Source organism: Cyprinus carpio, chromosome B6, assembly GCF_018340385.1.
Source record: "Cyprinus carpio isolate SPL01 chromosome B6, ASM1834038v1, whole genome shotgun sequence".
In the NCBI taxonomy this organism is placed as follows: domain Eukaryota; kingdom Metazoa; phylum Chordata; class Actinopteri; order Cypriniformes; family Cyprinidae; genus Cyprinus; species Cyprinus carpio.
This window is the reverse complement of record NC_056602.1, coordinates 7,764,248-7,781,734: the sequence shown is the minus strand read 5'-3', so window position 1 is coordinate 7,781,734 and position 17,487 is coordinate 7,764,248. Positions and strand designations below refer to the sequence as shown.

General features: G+C 37.2%; 1 protein-coding gene across 2 annotated transcripts; it reads right to left on the bottom strand.

Moving 5' to 3' along the window:
* Positions 1-614: 614 nt before the first annotated feature.
* Positions 615-14,327, bottom strand: LOC109089047 (fidgetin-like). Of its 2 annotated transcripts, XM_019103172.2 has the most exons (3): positions 14,088-14,325; positions 13,110-13,284; positions 615-5,104 (listed from the first exon to the last, which is right to left on the bottom strand). In XM_019103172.2, exons 2-3 carry the CDS (start codon positions 13,138-13,140, stop codon positions 3,912-3,914), a joined length of 1,224 nt encoding a protein of 407 aa, XP_018958717.1. In that variant the 5' UTR covers positions 13,141-13,284; positions 14,088-14,325; the 3' UTR covers positions 615-3,911. The 2 variants fall into 2 exon arrangements, with proteins under 2 accessions (XP_018958717.1, XP_018958715.1); XM_019103170.2 differs by lacking the exon at positions 13,110-13,284 and having other exon boundaries at positions 14,088-14,327.
* Between the last annotated feature and the right edge of the window lie 3,160 nt (positions 14,328-17,487).

The following is a 17,487-nucleotide window of genomic DNA, read 5'->3' as shown; positions in this document are numbered from 1 at the left end:
TTTATGCAGAGAAACACCCTCAACGGATGGCCGGTCCATAAAAGGGTTAACACACATTCACACTCACACCTAGTGTCTCCAATTTTATCACAATTATATCCATCTATAAACTACATTATTGCACATCATAAGTGATGAAAAAAATTGGATGAACACATCATAAAAAAAATAAATAAAAAAATGAAGTACCAAAAAATTTAAGCTCTGTGAGATGCTTTAATAGGGAGTTAAATAACACAACGATCCTTCACACACACACACACACACACACACACACACACACACACACACACACACACACACACACACACACACACACACACACACACACACACACACACACACAGAAAAGTTTTGTCATCTCAGTGAAGAAATGTGATAGACTACATGCTCATTTTTGAAGCTAATTAGTACAGACTAACCATAACCCAAACATTACTACTAAAATAATTTGATTCACACTTATATTTGTGCATTTATAGCATAAATGTTTACTTGAATGGTTTTTACACCCTAAAAAGTGGTTTTATCAAATTTAGCTGATTTCTGGGTTTGTCCAAAAAATAAAACTCACATGTAGTGTTTCACATCCATTGAACACAGTAAACAAGGCCTTAAGATAAACATATTTAATTAGCAAATTGTTTACAATACTCCAAAAGTCATGAAAACAAACACAATAGAGTCGATTGAAAATATGGCAACACAAGCTCTCTCTTTTTGACTGCAATAACTCACAACTCAGTTCTAAATGTAACTGTATTTTATATATTGAGAACATATGCTGTAAAATGCAGTATTTTTAAATGCAGAAAGGAGTCACTAACCACTACGTAACTGTGGTATTAACACAGTGAAACATCATGTGTGGTTGTAATGCACCTTTAACACCAATCCCAGCACTCAGAAATACCACACTCAGAAACACCGCTGTCCAAAGTCTTGGTGTATACAGCAAATCACCTTTAGAGAGTTTAGTGCACCATTACTGCAAACACTACAGGATTTCAGAGGTTTCTGGCCAAGGTTTTTTGTTTATGGATGTAAAAGTGGTAATAAACTTTATGATATGCTTATGATGTACAGTTTTCAACATTCTCTCATTCTATGTCTCATATTTTCATTTCTGCTCTATGCAAAGATAATTTGAGAACCCATTACTTCAGTTTGTTTACATCACATTCTGTAGACATATAGTTAAAAAAATTACAGAATAAGAGGGGTTTGGGTTTATCTTAAGGATTCTTACAACATTTTTTTTAATTACAGTCAAATCTTTTGTTGGAAAGTTGTGGACAAATATCTCTGTTCCAAATCCTAGTGAGAAGCCTGGCTGCCTACATAGGCAACATCCTAATAATTATGGAACCTCAAATGACTCATCAGAAACACTCAGAGTCGGAATGTAAAGAGACTCAACTAACACAGATAGTGATGTTAGCATGCTGCTAAGCTAACAACTTCCACAACTTCATAACCACAAAAAAATACATAGCTCAGAATAGCCGCCGTGTCAAGTGTGTGCTCACTAGGTTTAGGAACAGAGTTTTGCATAGAATGCTACAGACCTTTTAATAAAACGACAGATCAAGAACTGATGTGATATTGATAATTTAATAATTCTCCTAAATTTCAAAATGATCAAAACAAAAACAGAAAAGCTGCAGAGAGAATAAAACACGAAAACGAAAAAAAAAAAAAAAACACGTGATGTGGAAGAAAACATTTCTCTTTAAAAATAAAGAAATATAAACGGCACTTTTGGCAAACAGCTGAAAAAAAAAAACGGTTAAAGACTGCCTGTGCTTTTATCTAGACAATGATAAATGTGTGTAGTTGTGTAAGGAAAATTGTTAACTGTATGTCCTAATCATTTGAAAACTATACAATAACTTAAATAACTCTCACATTTTAGTTTTAAAGTTTGCTGTCAACAGGAAAGTTATGAACAGACTGAGCATGTGATAACACAGTAATATCACCGAAACAATGATGCGCTCCATTGCTGAGTGCGATTCATCATCATGATTGAGGTTTGTTCGTTCAGTTCAGCCGATTTGGTTCAATTCACAATTCAATTTTGACCTGATGGATCTTTAAGCAGCCTTTTCAATGAATTCCTTCCATTTGTCCTTCCACAAAGCCAATTCACCCTCCTGCAATGAAACTGAACAGAAATAAAACTGACAAAAAAAGTATTCACACAGAGGGAGTGATTTTGGCTGAACATTTCCTTGTCATTTGGCTCCCACTCAGCTGCTTTGGTGATTGACTTTCATAAATAAATATAATATCTTAATTCCCTTTGGTGGGGTTCACAAAGAAGGAAAAGGAAGTAAACAGAAAGATTTGTAGTGAGGTCAGCCAAACCTTTTTCCAGTGCTTGGGATAAAGTAAACTCAACACTATTTTTAAAAATGCACAAAACTTTAAGTGAAGACAAACATGCAAAGTCATGTGCTCTCCTTCTCGCTGAGCATTTTCACACTTGGCCCTTAAGGCTATGTTTTATTTTTGGTGGCCATGCAGGCCAAGACGGTCTAAGGAAGTGGCCGGAATAGTCTGAATTCCATTTGTTTTTATGTCTGCAGTAATGTTTCACTCAGTATGCTTATTTTTCAAGATAGTCTACAACATTTTTTGAGACAACAACAGAAATTGGAGGAAAACACAGAACAGCACTGTGACTGATAATTACTGTTATCTACTACACATTTTGAATCAAACAGCACGTTTTAAAGCTGCAGTTTGGAATTTTGTTTGGAATTATAAAAATAATGATTTTTAATTCAAACATTCCCCTCCACTTGACATTGGTCGGACAAATGAAAGTTCCGCCGCCAAATACACACCAATCGTTAAGCCAGTGTTGATCAGTTGGGACACTCAAACAAAGTGCCACGGAACCGCAGTGTTTACATTTTTTGGTAAGTAAACATATAAATAACTGACTCTTATCTCTGCATATTAAAAGGAGAATGTAATTTCTCACTGGAAAAAAAAACTACACGCAGCAGTTTTAAGAACCTAAAGAACTGCAAAGACTTTTTGCATAATTTTTCATAGAATGATCTTGTATCCTCTCTTAAAATGCAGCAAAAGTGCATACAAACTTATCAACAGACAAAAAACATTTTGCTTTGGACCACCTGGTTTCAAGTCAACTGAATTGGGTTTTTCCTAAGAACGGTATGTGAAAACGCCCTCTTCTTCTCTGTTAGACACACAGGCATATGCCATTTATCTGACAGACACTTTCCTGAGGTTTTATCTATCTCTCACACTCAAACTCACACATGGATTCTTTAAACAATCAGGATTTGTCAGTTCTCTTGTGGAAAAAGGGCAACAGGATTTACTATTAAAGCTCACCACATAAATAACCATTACAAGGCCACAAACACACACACACTCAGAATGTACACCATGGCAATATGGTCAACCGAAGCTAGTGTCCAATCACCACATCTGTTACCGTTACTCCTTGTCCCCAATGCAGCCACAACACATCCATTAGACATATAAATTCGCTTGATGTACTCTCCTATCTATCGGAATGAAGGCGCAAACTCTTTCCATCCCTCTCAGATATATGTGTCCGTCATGGAGGATATATTGGTCTGTCCATTCCTATCAGAGTGAGGAGGTCAGTGTCTCACAATGACCTGTTAAGCTCAGCTTGGAGGTGCATAAACATCATTGTCCTCTTTCCAGAATGGAGAAACTAATCTCCTCCTGTCCAATGTAGAGACCTCCTGGGCAGAATTACCCTGCTGCACCTGTATTTTGAGGCCCTTGCATCGAACCCTAACACTATGGCTTTGAGCCAGTCCCTCTACCTCCAATCCACTAGGGGGAGCACTCACACTTCATCAGCTCAAGCACTTCTGGTTGAGTGTGAGCACAACCGCTCAAGGTGTGTTTGTGTCAAGGCAGAGATGTTGATGAGAAGTGACAACAGATGATGAGGTAGATGGGAAGTGTTGTCCGGATGTACCATTGTTCCGTCCGCTCATAGCTACCGTGAGAGTCTCCAAGCTTCTTAAAGAGTCTCCATGATTAGCTGGCTTGAAGGATGAAGATGTTACATCAGCCGATCGGTTGAACCCATTTTGCTTGTCCACCGCTTCGTCTCCTGAAGGTCTGTATAGGGGGCTGCCTTCAGACCTAGAGTCTGAATTAGAGTTGCCGCCAAAATCAAACTCCTCAAACACTCCAATCTCGCTTTGAGTTGATGGGTAATATGATTTTGAAAGGCTGCTAGCACTTGGGGCATCACTTTCAGAGACACTGGTGGCTGGGTATGAGTATGCCACAGCTGGAAGAGGGTTAGGAGGAGTTATACCTGCAGGTAGGTACGTTGAAGGTGGAGGGGGAGGACTGTAGCCAGCAGGAAGAATGGCCTGTGAGGGGTAACGTGTGTTAGGGTAACTGTATGCAGCTAGGTTTGGTGAGGTGTTAGCATTGTAGGTTGATACCAGACTGGCATGGGAAGGGGTAGGGTGGAAAAGAGAGCCACCGTAAGTGCCTACAGGCTGCAGGAAGGGAGTGCTGTAGGGAGTGCTGCTGTACTCCTGATTCCCAGTCTGACCGTTACAACTGATGCTGGAGAAACAAGGCTCCGGAAGACTCCCGCTGCCTATAACCGGTGAGTTACACGCACTGACAGACATATCCGTCACACTGAGTGGTGCTTTGGGAAGAAGCTCAGGGACGCAACCTAACGGAGGGTAGACACTCTCCAGCCAAGGCTCTGCCTCCACCTTCCGGCCATTAAGAAGGGGCGGCCCATTATTCACAACACCAGGTCCCCTAACGCTAACGGAAATGGCTGTGTCTGGATATCCCATAAGTCCACTCTCACAGGGTAGATCCAGAATGGCAGAATATCTCTCTGCATACCTCTTGAGCAGGTTAGAAGCGGTCAGAGCTGAAATGTCATCGTTTGCCCACGAATGTTGATATGCTGCAGCTGAGGTCGAACCTGTTAGCCTTGGATCCCTAAGTGCTTCGATCTTATGCCCTGGTGAACGAGTGGTGGAGGTGATGTCATAGTGTTGCTCCGCCCACTGGGACTGCTCAGGGCTCCACTGCATGGTCACGCCTGCCAGTGAAAAAAAGGTGTCAATTCAAACTCATGGAAATTCATAAAAATCGGAAATATAAATAACATCATAAATGAAAAGCTTTTGAATGTGCTGCCCACATGCATTTGCTACTCAATATGCAAACATGCTATATGATATTTCTGTAAAAAAAAAAAAAAAACACTAATTATACTTATTATTCCACCTTATTTCCATCGCAATATAAATTATGCTACAAAAACACCACTGAGAGAAAATGTGAGCAATTTAGGTTAATTAACATTATTAGAAAATTACCACAGTTCCAGATAATGACCAATTCTGCATAATCATCTTGTCAAAAAAACATAAGCACAAAAATCTTTCACAAAAATGAATAATAATATAAAATATTCAAATGAAAGACAACTGAAAATGGCTTTCACGTTCTTTTTTAGGCATACACTAGCAGCTCTCTGAGCTGTTTTACAGTCTTTAGATTGACAGTGAAGTTTAAATTCAGCTGTGTACAACAACCCCCACACACACACACAACACACACACACATCAAGAATAGTGCTGATGATATCATTAAGGTCTGATACTGAGATACAGCAGAAGGCTTCTTCTCAAGTGAATAAAATAAAAGCTCTTTAATGTAATCAAGGAACCTCATATTACACTCTCTCTGTCTCTTTCTCAGTTTCATTGACTCACGCACACCATGCGGGAACATAATATTTCAGCATACTGTAATAATGACTGATCAATAATGTAGCTCTCGGCATTAGCAACTGAACCCGACAACAGATGTTACCCCTAAAAATACTGTATCTCTGTCATTTCAGCTTCACACATAGAGTCCTGCACCAAAATTTTAGTTTGTGAAACAAAGAGCTTTTCTTCTGCATCGAACTTTGGCATATGGCTGTACAGAGGGAGAGAGATGGGGGAGAAGGAAAAAAAAAGAACAGAGAGATAATGTCCTTAAGCCATAAAATATAACACATAAAATACTTCTAAGATGAAGAAACATTGAATTTTTTCTGACTTTGCAAGTACTGTGGATAAGCAAAACTTTGGGCATCGAAAACAATCCAATGTTTTGTCGAAATGAAATAAAGAAAGAGACATATACTCCATATTACAGCAGATGGATATTGATTTTGGGCTGATGGAGCAAAATTTACATGTTCTATCCATCTCAATTAAAAACTGCCCAATTACATTCAATTCTATCAAGCAGCAAATCCTCCTGATCGATACATGCAACTTGAGGTCATTCAGTGTTCTCTCATGGGAAAAGACTGGACTTACTGCAAACACACACACACACACACACACACACAAGAGGTGGAGCAACTGGCACCGTTTCCCTGGAAAGACTTTAACTGACATAAATTAGGACTTTGAAAGTCACTCATCACACACGCAATAGCTTTAACTGTTAAAAACTAAAGTTGTATAGTTTAGCACACACAAAAGCGACTTACAATACTGGGTACAAATCATACTAATGGCTATTAGCAGGACAGGTGGCTGAGAAATGGTAGGATAAAAGAAGAAAAGCACAATAAAATGACAAATGATTAAAAGCAATATCAAGAACACATATGAAAGAGCTAAAGATGTCTTTTAACAACCTAATTGCTTTTTTTTTTTCTCTTTTAAAGGTTGAGGCTAGTGAGACATAATAGTAGTTATTAATTCAGCGTTAATTTTTAAATGCTTGCCTATAAAAAAAATAGTAAATTCAGAAAATTAGATCGGTGAATAAGATGTATGTGAAAAACAGATCAGAAAATGTTTTACAGATATTTTTTCAGTGTAAGTCTATGGATTTTTTTAATATTTACATTTATGCATTTGGTTTTAGCCACATTACATTAGAAATACATTTTATTAGTGTATGCATTGCCTTGTAATTGAATCCGTGACACTGGCATCGCTCTTGCCATAAAATGCTGTATAAGCTATAGGGTGTCCAGTTGCTTATAAAAGTGAGGACACACTTGTCCTCAACAAGCCACATGATTTGGCGTATCATTCATGTCTCTAGCAGAAACGGTTTACGCGCCAAAGTGGGTTTGTTAAAATGCCTAACATTGAGAATTAACAATTGCAAGAAACTGAGACTGACTATAAAACAACCTTGGAGGGTGAACATGTCATCTAAAATAAAGCCTCAGTTAGAAACAACATCAGTCAAACCTCTTGAGATGAGAGCAGAAATTCCCAAAACAGTTCATGAAGGGTTCTTCAAAAAAATTACACACTAACTTTAACTCTTTTACAATACAAAGTACTATGCATCATGGAGTGGGCTATTTATTTAAATCTGAAAAAAGAAATAGATTCTCTGGCTGTGTTTTCCTACATTACATCCTCACCAGAGTGTAAAGCCAAAATGGATGTGTTGTAAAGTCCAATATTAGCTGCAGTTTGCTGGAATGTTCTCTCAAATGCTGTCTTTTTGTGGTATTCTACAGAACTACCTGGACAATCCCATTAGCCGCAAAGCTGCTGATCTAGTGTGTGTGTACTTTTGTGTGTGTAAAAGAGTGTGTGCTGGTGCTTTAGAGAATGACTTTCTGTTGTTCCAGTATACCCCCTGGCTACAAATCCTCTGAAGAAGGACCATCACACACACACACACACACACACACACACAAACACAGAGCAATTTTTAAAGCAATGTTCCATACTTTAAAGGCAGACATTTCATTAGCTGGTTTTAGAGGAAGGGATCTTCACTTCACTGACTGAAAATTTGTTAGTTGAGCATAAGCGTCTCTTTAAACAACTGTGCGTAAATGCATATAGACTACTATTTAAAACCAGAAGCACATCGACAGACAGATAGACTCACTTCTCCTAAGTGAAATCTCAGGTTACTCCGGCAGCAAAATCAATACATCACACAGGCTCACACACACACTGCATCCATAAAATGCTTTTATTGAGTAATTAAACAGCCATTACTGTCGCCAACAGCAAAATAGTAAAACGGATAAAGCCCTTCAAACAGGATCTAGACAAAATACGTACCCACTCATACACACAATCTAATCCAGACCATTGACTTCAGTAAGTACCTGCTGACGTACAAATTCCTATGGGTTCCTGATTTCAAACACAAAACGAGCCACAAAAATACCCAAGTCTTTAGGGGAAAAAGACATTAATTTACCGAATTGTATTAATATATATAATGATTATATTAAAGGTATATTTCACTTAAAAATGAACCTTATGTTGTTCCAGACCTATATGATTTTCTTTGTTCCATCAAACACAAAAGGAGATGTCGGGCAGGATGATTACAGTGAACTTTTCCATACAGTGAAAATGAATGGTGACCAGGGACTCTAAAAATGCCAAAAAAAAGCAACATAAGTGTTATAACTGTAGGAAAATCTTTCTCTCTGTTATAGCTTTCAAATTTGAATCATTTAAATAAGCATATATTATTTAGGTGTAATCAGAGACACACAATAACAAAATTTGGGCATTACTGATATATTGAACTGACATTATATTAATACAGTATATTCAAACATGAATGAGCTTTGAGTTGCGTCAGTCAATAATGAATAATAAAAAATATTACGTTTGTCATTTCAACCCACAAAGTCATTGCCTGGCTTCATAAGACGTAGAATATAGCCATATGGAGTAATTATCATTCTTTATAGTGCTAATTTTTGAAGTTTAAAAGCCCATGGTCACTATTCCCTTTCATTGAATGGACAAGAGCAGCATGAACATTCTGCTTAGCTTCTTCTTATGTATTCCAAAGAAGAAAGAGAGTCATATGGGTTTGGAACAATGTGAGAATGAGTAAATGATGACAAAATTGTAATTTTCGAGTGAGTAATCCCTACACAGTATAACATTCTTCTATTAATGCTGTTTACTCCTCAAGACATCAGCCAAATACTGCATGACACGAGCCACAGTACTGTATAGACCATATTATCCATCTAAAAATAAAACAGTAAATACATTTGATACAAAACCACACTCTCTTTTACTTGACACAAAGGGCATGTTTTTCAGTGTGTGTGTGTGTGTGTGTGTGTGTGTGTGTTAGCTGGTGTGAACAGTTCTCCTGTTGTGCCAGGCTGTTTGACCATTGTAAGAGTGGCAGGGTGGAAGCCCTCTAATTCTTCTTTAATGTGAATGAGCCATTCACTCTCAATGTCCTCTCTTCAAAACGCCTGACTTTCAGCCTTGGCCTGCTGAGTGCTGCAATAGAGAGAAAGAGGGAGAAAGACAGAGAGGGAGGTGCAGAGAAGTATGACAGAACATAGCCTCAGCAGCGGAAGGTCTATGAAAGTTTAAGCTCAGAGATTGAAACCTTTGTTTTGTAAAATCGCTGTAAAATGACGCAGAAAGGGTAAGAGACCATTAAATTAAAACTTTAAGGTGAAACCAGCCATAACATACAGCTCCAGTTTGATAAACTCCTGTGTGCAAGTGTGTGCAATTTTCAAAGAAAGTCAAAATTCTTAAGACTCCAATGGACTTTAAGCGAAAACAAAGAATGAATAGGTGCGACAATATTTTAAAATATTTCAAACTCAAACACAAGAATAAACATGAATACACTTAAATGCCGAATTGCAAAGCTGGTACAAATATATTCACATCTCTATGATCGCTTGCATATATACTCGGAGATGAGTTTCCGAAAAAGAAAATTACAGTGAATTTTGTTGTCTTCTTTTGTTGTCATTTTAAAACTTGATCTTCCTCTGAAACTGTTTGGAAATTTGTATTCAATGGTGTCAGTTGGTGTTCAATTGGATCACAATATTATATAAAATTTTAACCAATTACCAAATAGATATTAAGATGCTTTTGTAGTAAACTGAATTCCGGTCACACGAATTTGGTATGTAAGGACTATGTGTTGAAAGTGTTCTGGAAACCTGTTTCAAAACAGTCATTATTTTGCAATTCTCTTTAGTGGCATAGAAACCTGACACTTTAATTTTGATTCAAATGAATCAGTCTGAATCCAACATTTCAGAGAGACATTCACGGCAAAAAGAAAAAGAAAAAATCAATTCAATCTAAGACAGACAAGGCAACTCTTTTCTTTCACGTCCTCCCTCTTCTCTTCTTCTCTTTTCTGCAGATAGATTATTTAAAACCTCCATAAAAGACATAGCAAGGGCTTAAATCACTTTCATATCTCTCTAAACGAGAGACGAACGCCTCGCATGTCAATGACCAATTCAATTCCACACGCCATTTTCCTCTGCTAATTAACACAGTACTGTGTTCATTTAGAGACACAATGCAGAGCACTGGGCCGGGGCAGGCTGGGCGGCCGCATGCCGTCTGCTGCTGACATCGGCCTTTAATAGGGCTTTAGCATATTAAACAGCTCAATCATCTCTCATATGCACACACACACACACACTCAGACTGGATGGATGCACTAGTTTTCTGTGTAATAGGGACAGATATGAGAGAAATGAGAAAGTATGTGAGAAAGTCTTCATTAGTCACTCAAAGACACTTTCCTCTTGTTGCTAAATATCTTTAGATGTGTGAAAGGAGGGACTGAGCTGGAGGGATGGAGAAGTGAATGAAGAAAGAAAGTGGTGTTAGATGTAAAGGATAGAAAGATAATTTCATCACGAACACTGTCAACACTAAACTTTTACCATAATCTGACTGTCAAAAAGAAGGAGGGGCCGATAGACAGGAGAGGAAGATGAGAAAGGGAGGTAATTAATGAGATACTATGTGTTCATTTTATATATAAGTTTTTTTGCAAAAAGAAAAAAGGTTATTTACCTGCTGTCTGAGAAACTGAAAATTAAAATGTTTTTACAAGTGTGCAAGTGTGTAAGCTCAGAATTTTCAGGCAACACACTTCGACAAACAACATTTGCTGACAGAACAAGCTGTTCACACAAGCCAGTGATTCAGATTTAAATTATACAATATATTGACTTCTAAAGCCTATTTTTGTAATGCATACTCACTTGTAATGTAATAATGTTATGGCATAAATTACATTTTTATACAAATACTTTTTAAATTGATTGACCGCAATAGGCTTAATTATACTGGATAATTATCTAAAAACTGAAATTATATTAATTAGTTTTCTTTTATTACAATATCACAATTAATCAATTAACTATAAAGGATTTCACTAATATTCAAGATGTTTCTTCATTTGTTTTTCTAACTGAAAACAAAACATATTTTCTGTAGAATATTAGTTTATAGATTATTAAATGTCCTCAGTATCACTTTCCATCCTGTTGGTCTTTTGCAATATCCGTTTAGCAAACAAAAGCCAGTTCCTTAATTACATCATCCTACAGGAAGTGTAGGGAAAACAACAGCACAAAAAAGCAGTAAGTACTGTCAGCAATGGACTTCATATTGACAGTCACGCTCAATTCCTCACAGAACACAAACATTTACATTTTTTAAAATGCAGAATTCAAGGTATGACCCTAGTCTTCTACCTTTAAATGAATAAGTCTCAAAAAAGCCTCTGCTTAACAATAATTAAGGCCTCTGTCATACAAACACACACTTCTGCAACTACAGTGAACATATTTCATAAAGATTGATATTTATACACCACGGCCGTAAAGGTGTCTTGAACAATTTTAAAGCAAATAAAGGATTTTAAAATTATTTAAGGGAATAAATGAAAAGAAAGAACATACAAGAACCAGAATTTATTGTTAAGTAATGCATTTGAACTAGGGCTGTCAAACGATTAATCGTGATTAATCACATCCAAAATAAAAGTTTTTGTTTGTGTACTGTCTATATATATATATATAAAACTTTTATTTTGGATGTGATTAATCGTTTGACAGCACTAATTTGAACTATATGATAAATTCTGACTGAAAATGAGTAGTTTGCATCACAGAATATTGCTATATGTCATTTTAATTTGATTCGTCTAAAAAAAATACAAATAAATAAATGAATAACTGACATCGAAGAATGCTGTTAGCCATTGACAAGTGGCATTTATAAGCATTTCAAATATTGAAGACCACTTCAAATATCCTCACAATTGTTTTCAACATGTATCACTACATTTGTAGGACATAAAAAAAACAGCTTAACCTGTAGGCTACACACAAGCAGAACAATAAAAGACAATGTCTCTTATTGATTGATGTTACCCATTTGGCCATGTGAAAGTAGACTATAGTAAGAAACACATGCACATGGTAGTTTAACTGTCCATTTCTAATTCATGAATGCCCATCAAACTTGTGATTTATTGTGTGACTTGCTCAGTGACACCACATTCAGACAGATAAACAACCCCTCATACAGACAAGTCGACAGCCCTGACTGAGAGGCAGGCAGGCAGACAGACAGACAAAGAGTGACAAGGGGAACACTGGAATATTTGAAAATGAAGTGTTGTCATTTTGCAATACATCTGAGTCCAAATTATGCACGTCTAACTACCCGCGCCACTGTGCGCTCACGGCTGATTTCCCGCCAGAATCCCATCACATCGCGAGCATTTATTACGCGCTCGTGCAGCAGCCGCTCTGCCCGCGCGCCCGACTGAAGATACAGCGCTACATATTGCGGTCTGTAACCTCCAATCTCAACTCTCCTTCCCCTGACGCGAGCCAGGAAAACGCTATCATATCACTGAAAATCAATCACGACCAGTATGAATGAAATATCCAAATGAGAAACAGATTGGGGGGAAAAACCTATAAGTAGGAAAATATAGACTATAAAAAGTGAGGAGAAGAGGTAAGATTTGGAATGTTCTAACACTTTTATTTAAGAGAGCTGTTGTTTTCGTTGTGTCTCCGATTCGAATCCATCCCGGGTCACGTCACGATCCCATTACCCTCTTTTCATGGGCCTGTACTTTCTTTTCATTTCTGCCAGGCAATAATTAAAATAACTAATACATGCATGCGTATGACTGGGACTTGACAGTAATAAAACATTCCAATGATTCATACAGAAAATATAGCCTATCACTGCATTTACAAACAAAACAGAGATATGACCTACCATATACACCGCTGATCATATTGCTTGACATCAGCAAGGTGATTGAGAGAGACAGAAAGGAGTGAAAGGTTCAGTGATTTCCAAAAAGCGTAGAGAAAGACTTTCCAGGAGGTTAAGATGAAGGACACGCACCACGTGCAAATAAATAGTGTTTTGAGCGGACAGGAACCCCAAACTGTGGAGAAAGAAAGAAGGAGAGATGAATATAATGCAGCAGCAAAATGTTTATCATTAAACGTGTAGGCCTATGACATTTTTGTATTATTAATTTTTTTTCTTTTCATTTTTTCATTTTTTTTATAGCTATTAGCCTAACATTTTATGCAAATATTATTTTCCATAGGCCTATATTAAAAAGTGCGCTCAAAAAGTCAAGTAAATACAGAATATTTATTTATATTTAGGTGGGTTTTTTTTTTTAACTAGATTCTGGATATAAACGTAGCCTATTAATTAGTATTTTATATTGTAGGCGATTTTTCGGTTTAGTTAATTATTGCAGATAAGTAGACTATTTAGATAATAAGTATATTCAATCTGATTAAAATGTATTTTAAATCATATTTTGTATTTATTTCACTCTGGATTGTTTTGGCAATGCTATATTTGAATATTCCTGCAAAGGAAACATCACTGATATAATAGCTACAATGAGATTTCTAAATTAAGTCCGAGATCATATTGAATAGTGCGAATGTCTCACTGTCATTCGCATGGACACACAACACACACACACACACACACACGGATCAATGCTGCCTTATTATAGAACTCTGCTCCATTAATAAAACTTCTTGCCTAGTGCTCAAACTATCATAATTTCACGCTATTTAGAGCCCCGCCGAACAAAAATTGCGCACTATGTTTTGTTTGGGCCTGTGTCCGAGTGTCCAAGCGCACTGTCCGTGCTGTGGCATGGCCCCTCTCTCTCCGGTAAAAACGGACAGCTGGTGGACACAAACAAAGTGAAAGATTTACCTGTTTGGCGCCGGAGAACGGCGACAGCGTACAGCTGTGCTGCTGAGAACGGGGGATGAGGGCTACTCCGAGTCGGTGATGTTCTGGAATGCTTCCAAGTCAGGGCTGGAGAGACTGACCACCATAGAAATACTGACCACATCTACTGCCATGTTGGAATTCCAGAACCTCACGCCAGCTGCCGAAAAGAAAGCGGAGAAGCTTCATCTCCTACTGCGCATGCGCTCTACTGGACTCCAACTGAGAGTCCAATTTCTCTCTCTCTCTCGCTCTCTATCACGCACACGTAGTATGCTGTATCATGTTAAACACTATCAAAGCTAGCGGGTTTAAACATCCTTTGGGAATTCACTTAACTATACAAATATAATTCCTATCATTTGTTTGTGGCAAAGGACAACATTCGCTGATGTTGTACACAAACACGTGACAAAGGACGGGAAGTCACTCAAACAGCTGTGAGAAAATATTTTTACGTTGTTGATACAGTATGAAAAGTTATAAAAGGCCGTGTAAATTTGATTATAGGACTTTATATTATAATTTATTCCTACATGTGACCCTGGATCACAAAACCAGTCATAAGGGTAAATTTTTTGAAATTGAGATTTATACATCACCTGAAAGCTGAATAAATAAGCTTTCCGTTGATGTTGGCTAGGACAATATTTGGCTGAGATACAACTATTTGAAAATCTGGAATCTGAGGAAAAAAAAAAAAAAAATCTAAATATTAAAAAAATCGCCTTTAAAGTTGTCCAAATGAAGTTATTAGAAATGCATATTACTAATCAAAAATTAAGTTTTTATATATTTAGGGTAGGAAATTTACAAAATATATTTATGGAACATGATCTTTACTTAATATCCTAATGATTTTTGGCATAAAAGAAAACTCTATTATTGTGACCCATACCCTGTAGGCTATTATTGGCTATTGCTACAAATATACCTGTGCTACTTATGACTGGTTTTGTGGTCCAGGGTCACATATTTGATGCTATGTAATATGATAAACAATGAAATAAACTGCAAAGTGCTTTTTCTGTACCTGAGATTTACAAATCTGTAATGCATAAGAGGCCTTTGTTCTTTTTCTCACCTCCATTTTTATTTCTTTTTGCTCTCTACTGTTAACATGCCTCGAAAAAAGAAAATGATGTTCATTAAAATCAGAGTGCACATTTTTGTACTAAACTATAAATGTGTGCATATATGCATTTGAATAAGTATATTAGGGTGTGTAATGCACCAGACATTGTGTATTAAATAAACTTCAAGCATATATAACATGCATGATAATTCATAAAGACATTGCAGACAAATTCACCATGCATTAAGTGTGCAGAAAAAAGTCAAGCCCCCATTCACCAACCTCAACATCATTTCATTCTAATCCACATTTCTTATGTTTGCTAATTACAGAGCCACTCATGTCCCTGTCTCCGATTATCATTTCGCATAAAAGCCACAAGTTTAGCATAAATTACGAATATTTCTGCATATTAGCCAGTGAAGCCGTGACATGTTAATGACCCTGGTGTCAAATGGCAGAGAAAATGAAAGAGAGATAATCTGACAGAATGAAAAATAGAAAGAATAAACACTGAAAGAGATTAAGAAAAGAAAGAGCACCTTGACATTTAGAATTGTTTTAATTACTTTTAATCAAAATAAGTCAGTTTTCATTTTAAATACACAGACGCATCTGAAAGCAGTATGAGCAAAATGCAAAAAAATCAAGATAGAAAAGAATACTGACAACCAGCAATATTTTACATATAGTTAAAGAAAACAGGACTAAAAGTGAAGAAGTTGAGGTTGGAAAAACTATGCATATTGTGATTACAACATTTTCTTAGTTCTTTTGTCTATTTCTAGACTAATTATAGTGCCTGTCTGTTTGTCTTTTCTCTCTGTCTTTCTGTGTAAGGGCAGGGAGGAGAGGCCATCCGCACAGCATTGTGGGGGTTAGAATGTGGTGACATCAGAGGAAATGTCAGAGATTGTGGGAGGCAACGTTAAAGAGAAACTCAGCTCCGTGCCTGAAAGCCTAACTGACATTTTTGGACAGTCGGAAAGGTCAGGCATACCTTCAGATGAAAACTATTACTCCTTATACAGTACACACAGCTGGGTAAAATAATATAATGTTTTTACCTTATTTGCTTCATGCTTGTGTGTGTTGCACCATAATGATAATTCATATATATCATACAGTATTACATACATATATACACCATGAAAATAAACCATTATACAAAAACATATAAAATAAAATAATTCGTACACTTAATTAAAAAACAAATAAAAAAAAATAAAAAAAAAAATAATTCCTTAATTCATACACATACACACTTATTATGTGCATAATGTATATATTTTTATTTTATTGAGTAATCTTAAGTATTTTTACAACCTTTTTTTAATGGAGAGAAGATTAATACCACAATATTAATACCACTGTCCTGAATAGTTACTGTTAGGCCGCTGTGTCATTGAGCTCAACAACCCGTCATAGTCTAACAGATTTCATACAGCATTTTCAATCAATTTCATTGATCCCAAGATGACACCATGAAAATGAATTAAAAATGGATTTAAATTACCTATATATGCATGAGTGTGTGTGTGTGAAGGAGAGAGAGAGAACATATACACAGTGTATAGGCTTTATATAATGTTAATATTATACTACAGGCCAAAACTGTTACTTTTGGCTGCTGTGCCATTGAACTCAGCGACCCATCACAGTCTAATAGATTTCACTGGATTTTTAAGTGCAGATATCTGTCTGACAGCTTCATCTGAGGCCTGTTCCATCTGAGACAGACTTTATGTAAATAAGTTTGGCTCTGATTGTTAATTAGGGCTTTAGGTGATCAGTATTCATGAGTGTGCGTGGCGCGCTGCTCTCGCCGGGCGTGTCTGTGCTGCGCGGGGGTTGGGGAGCGCTGATCTGGCTTCAGTGACCAGTAGGAAGTATGCGCGCCACAAACTTGCTGGAATACTGATGAGGGAGGTGAGAAAGGCACCAGTCCACCAGGGAGAACTAGACGCTTCCTCCATCTCATGCACCACCAGTGGACTTTACACAAGGTGCATATTTTAACGTGAGAACGTTTCGATCAGTTCCTCGGCATACTTACACATGCGTTAACCAAACTAGCTTTATAAAATAGAAAACATGCATGGGTCAGATGACCAATAAAGCCCACCTAACCCCCAATCGGCTATGGCAAACATATACCCGCAGTGTTTATGGCCACACGTGGGTTTCAATAGGCCAATTTGATGAAAAGCCCCTCATTGTGCTTGGCGGGGTCCTATTCAATCAGCCGTGCCTGTTGGAAAACCATTCCTACACACCACAGAGAGGTGTCTCAGAGGGCAGGAAAAC

Coding starts and splice junctions, on each gene's coding strand:
- LOC109089047 (XM_019103170.2), bottom strand. CDS start 14,229: ATGTGGTCAGTATTTCTATGGTGGTCAGTCTCTCCAGCCCTGACTTGG. Junction 5,105..14,087: donor CGTTCTCCGGCGCCAAACAG/GTAAATCTTTCA, acceptor TTTCACTGGCAG/GCGTGACCATGCAGTGGAGC.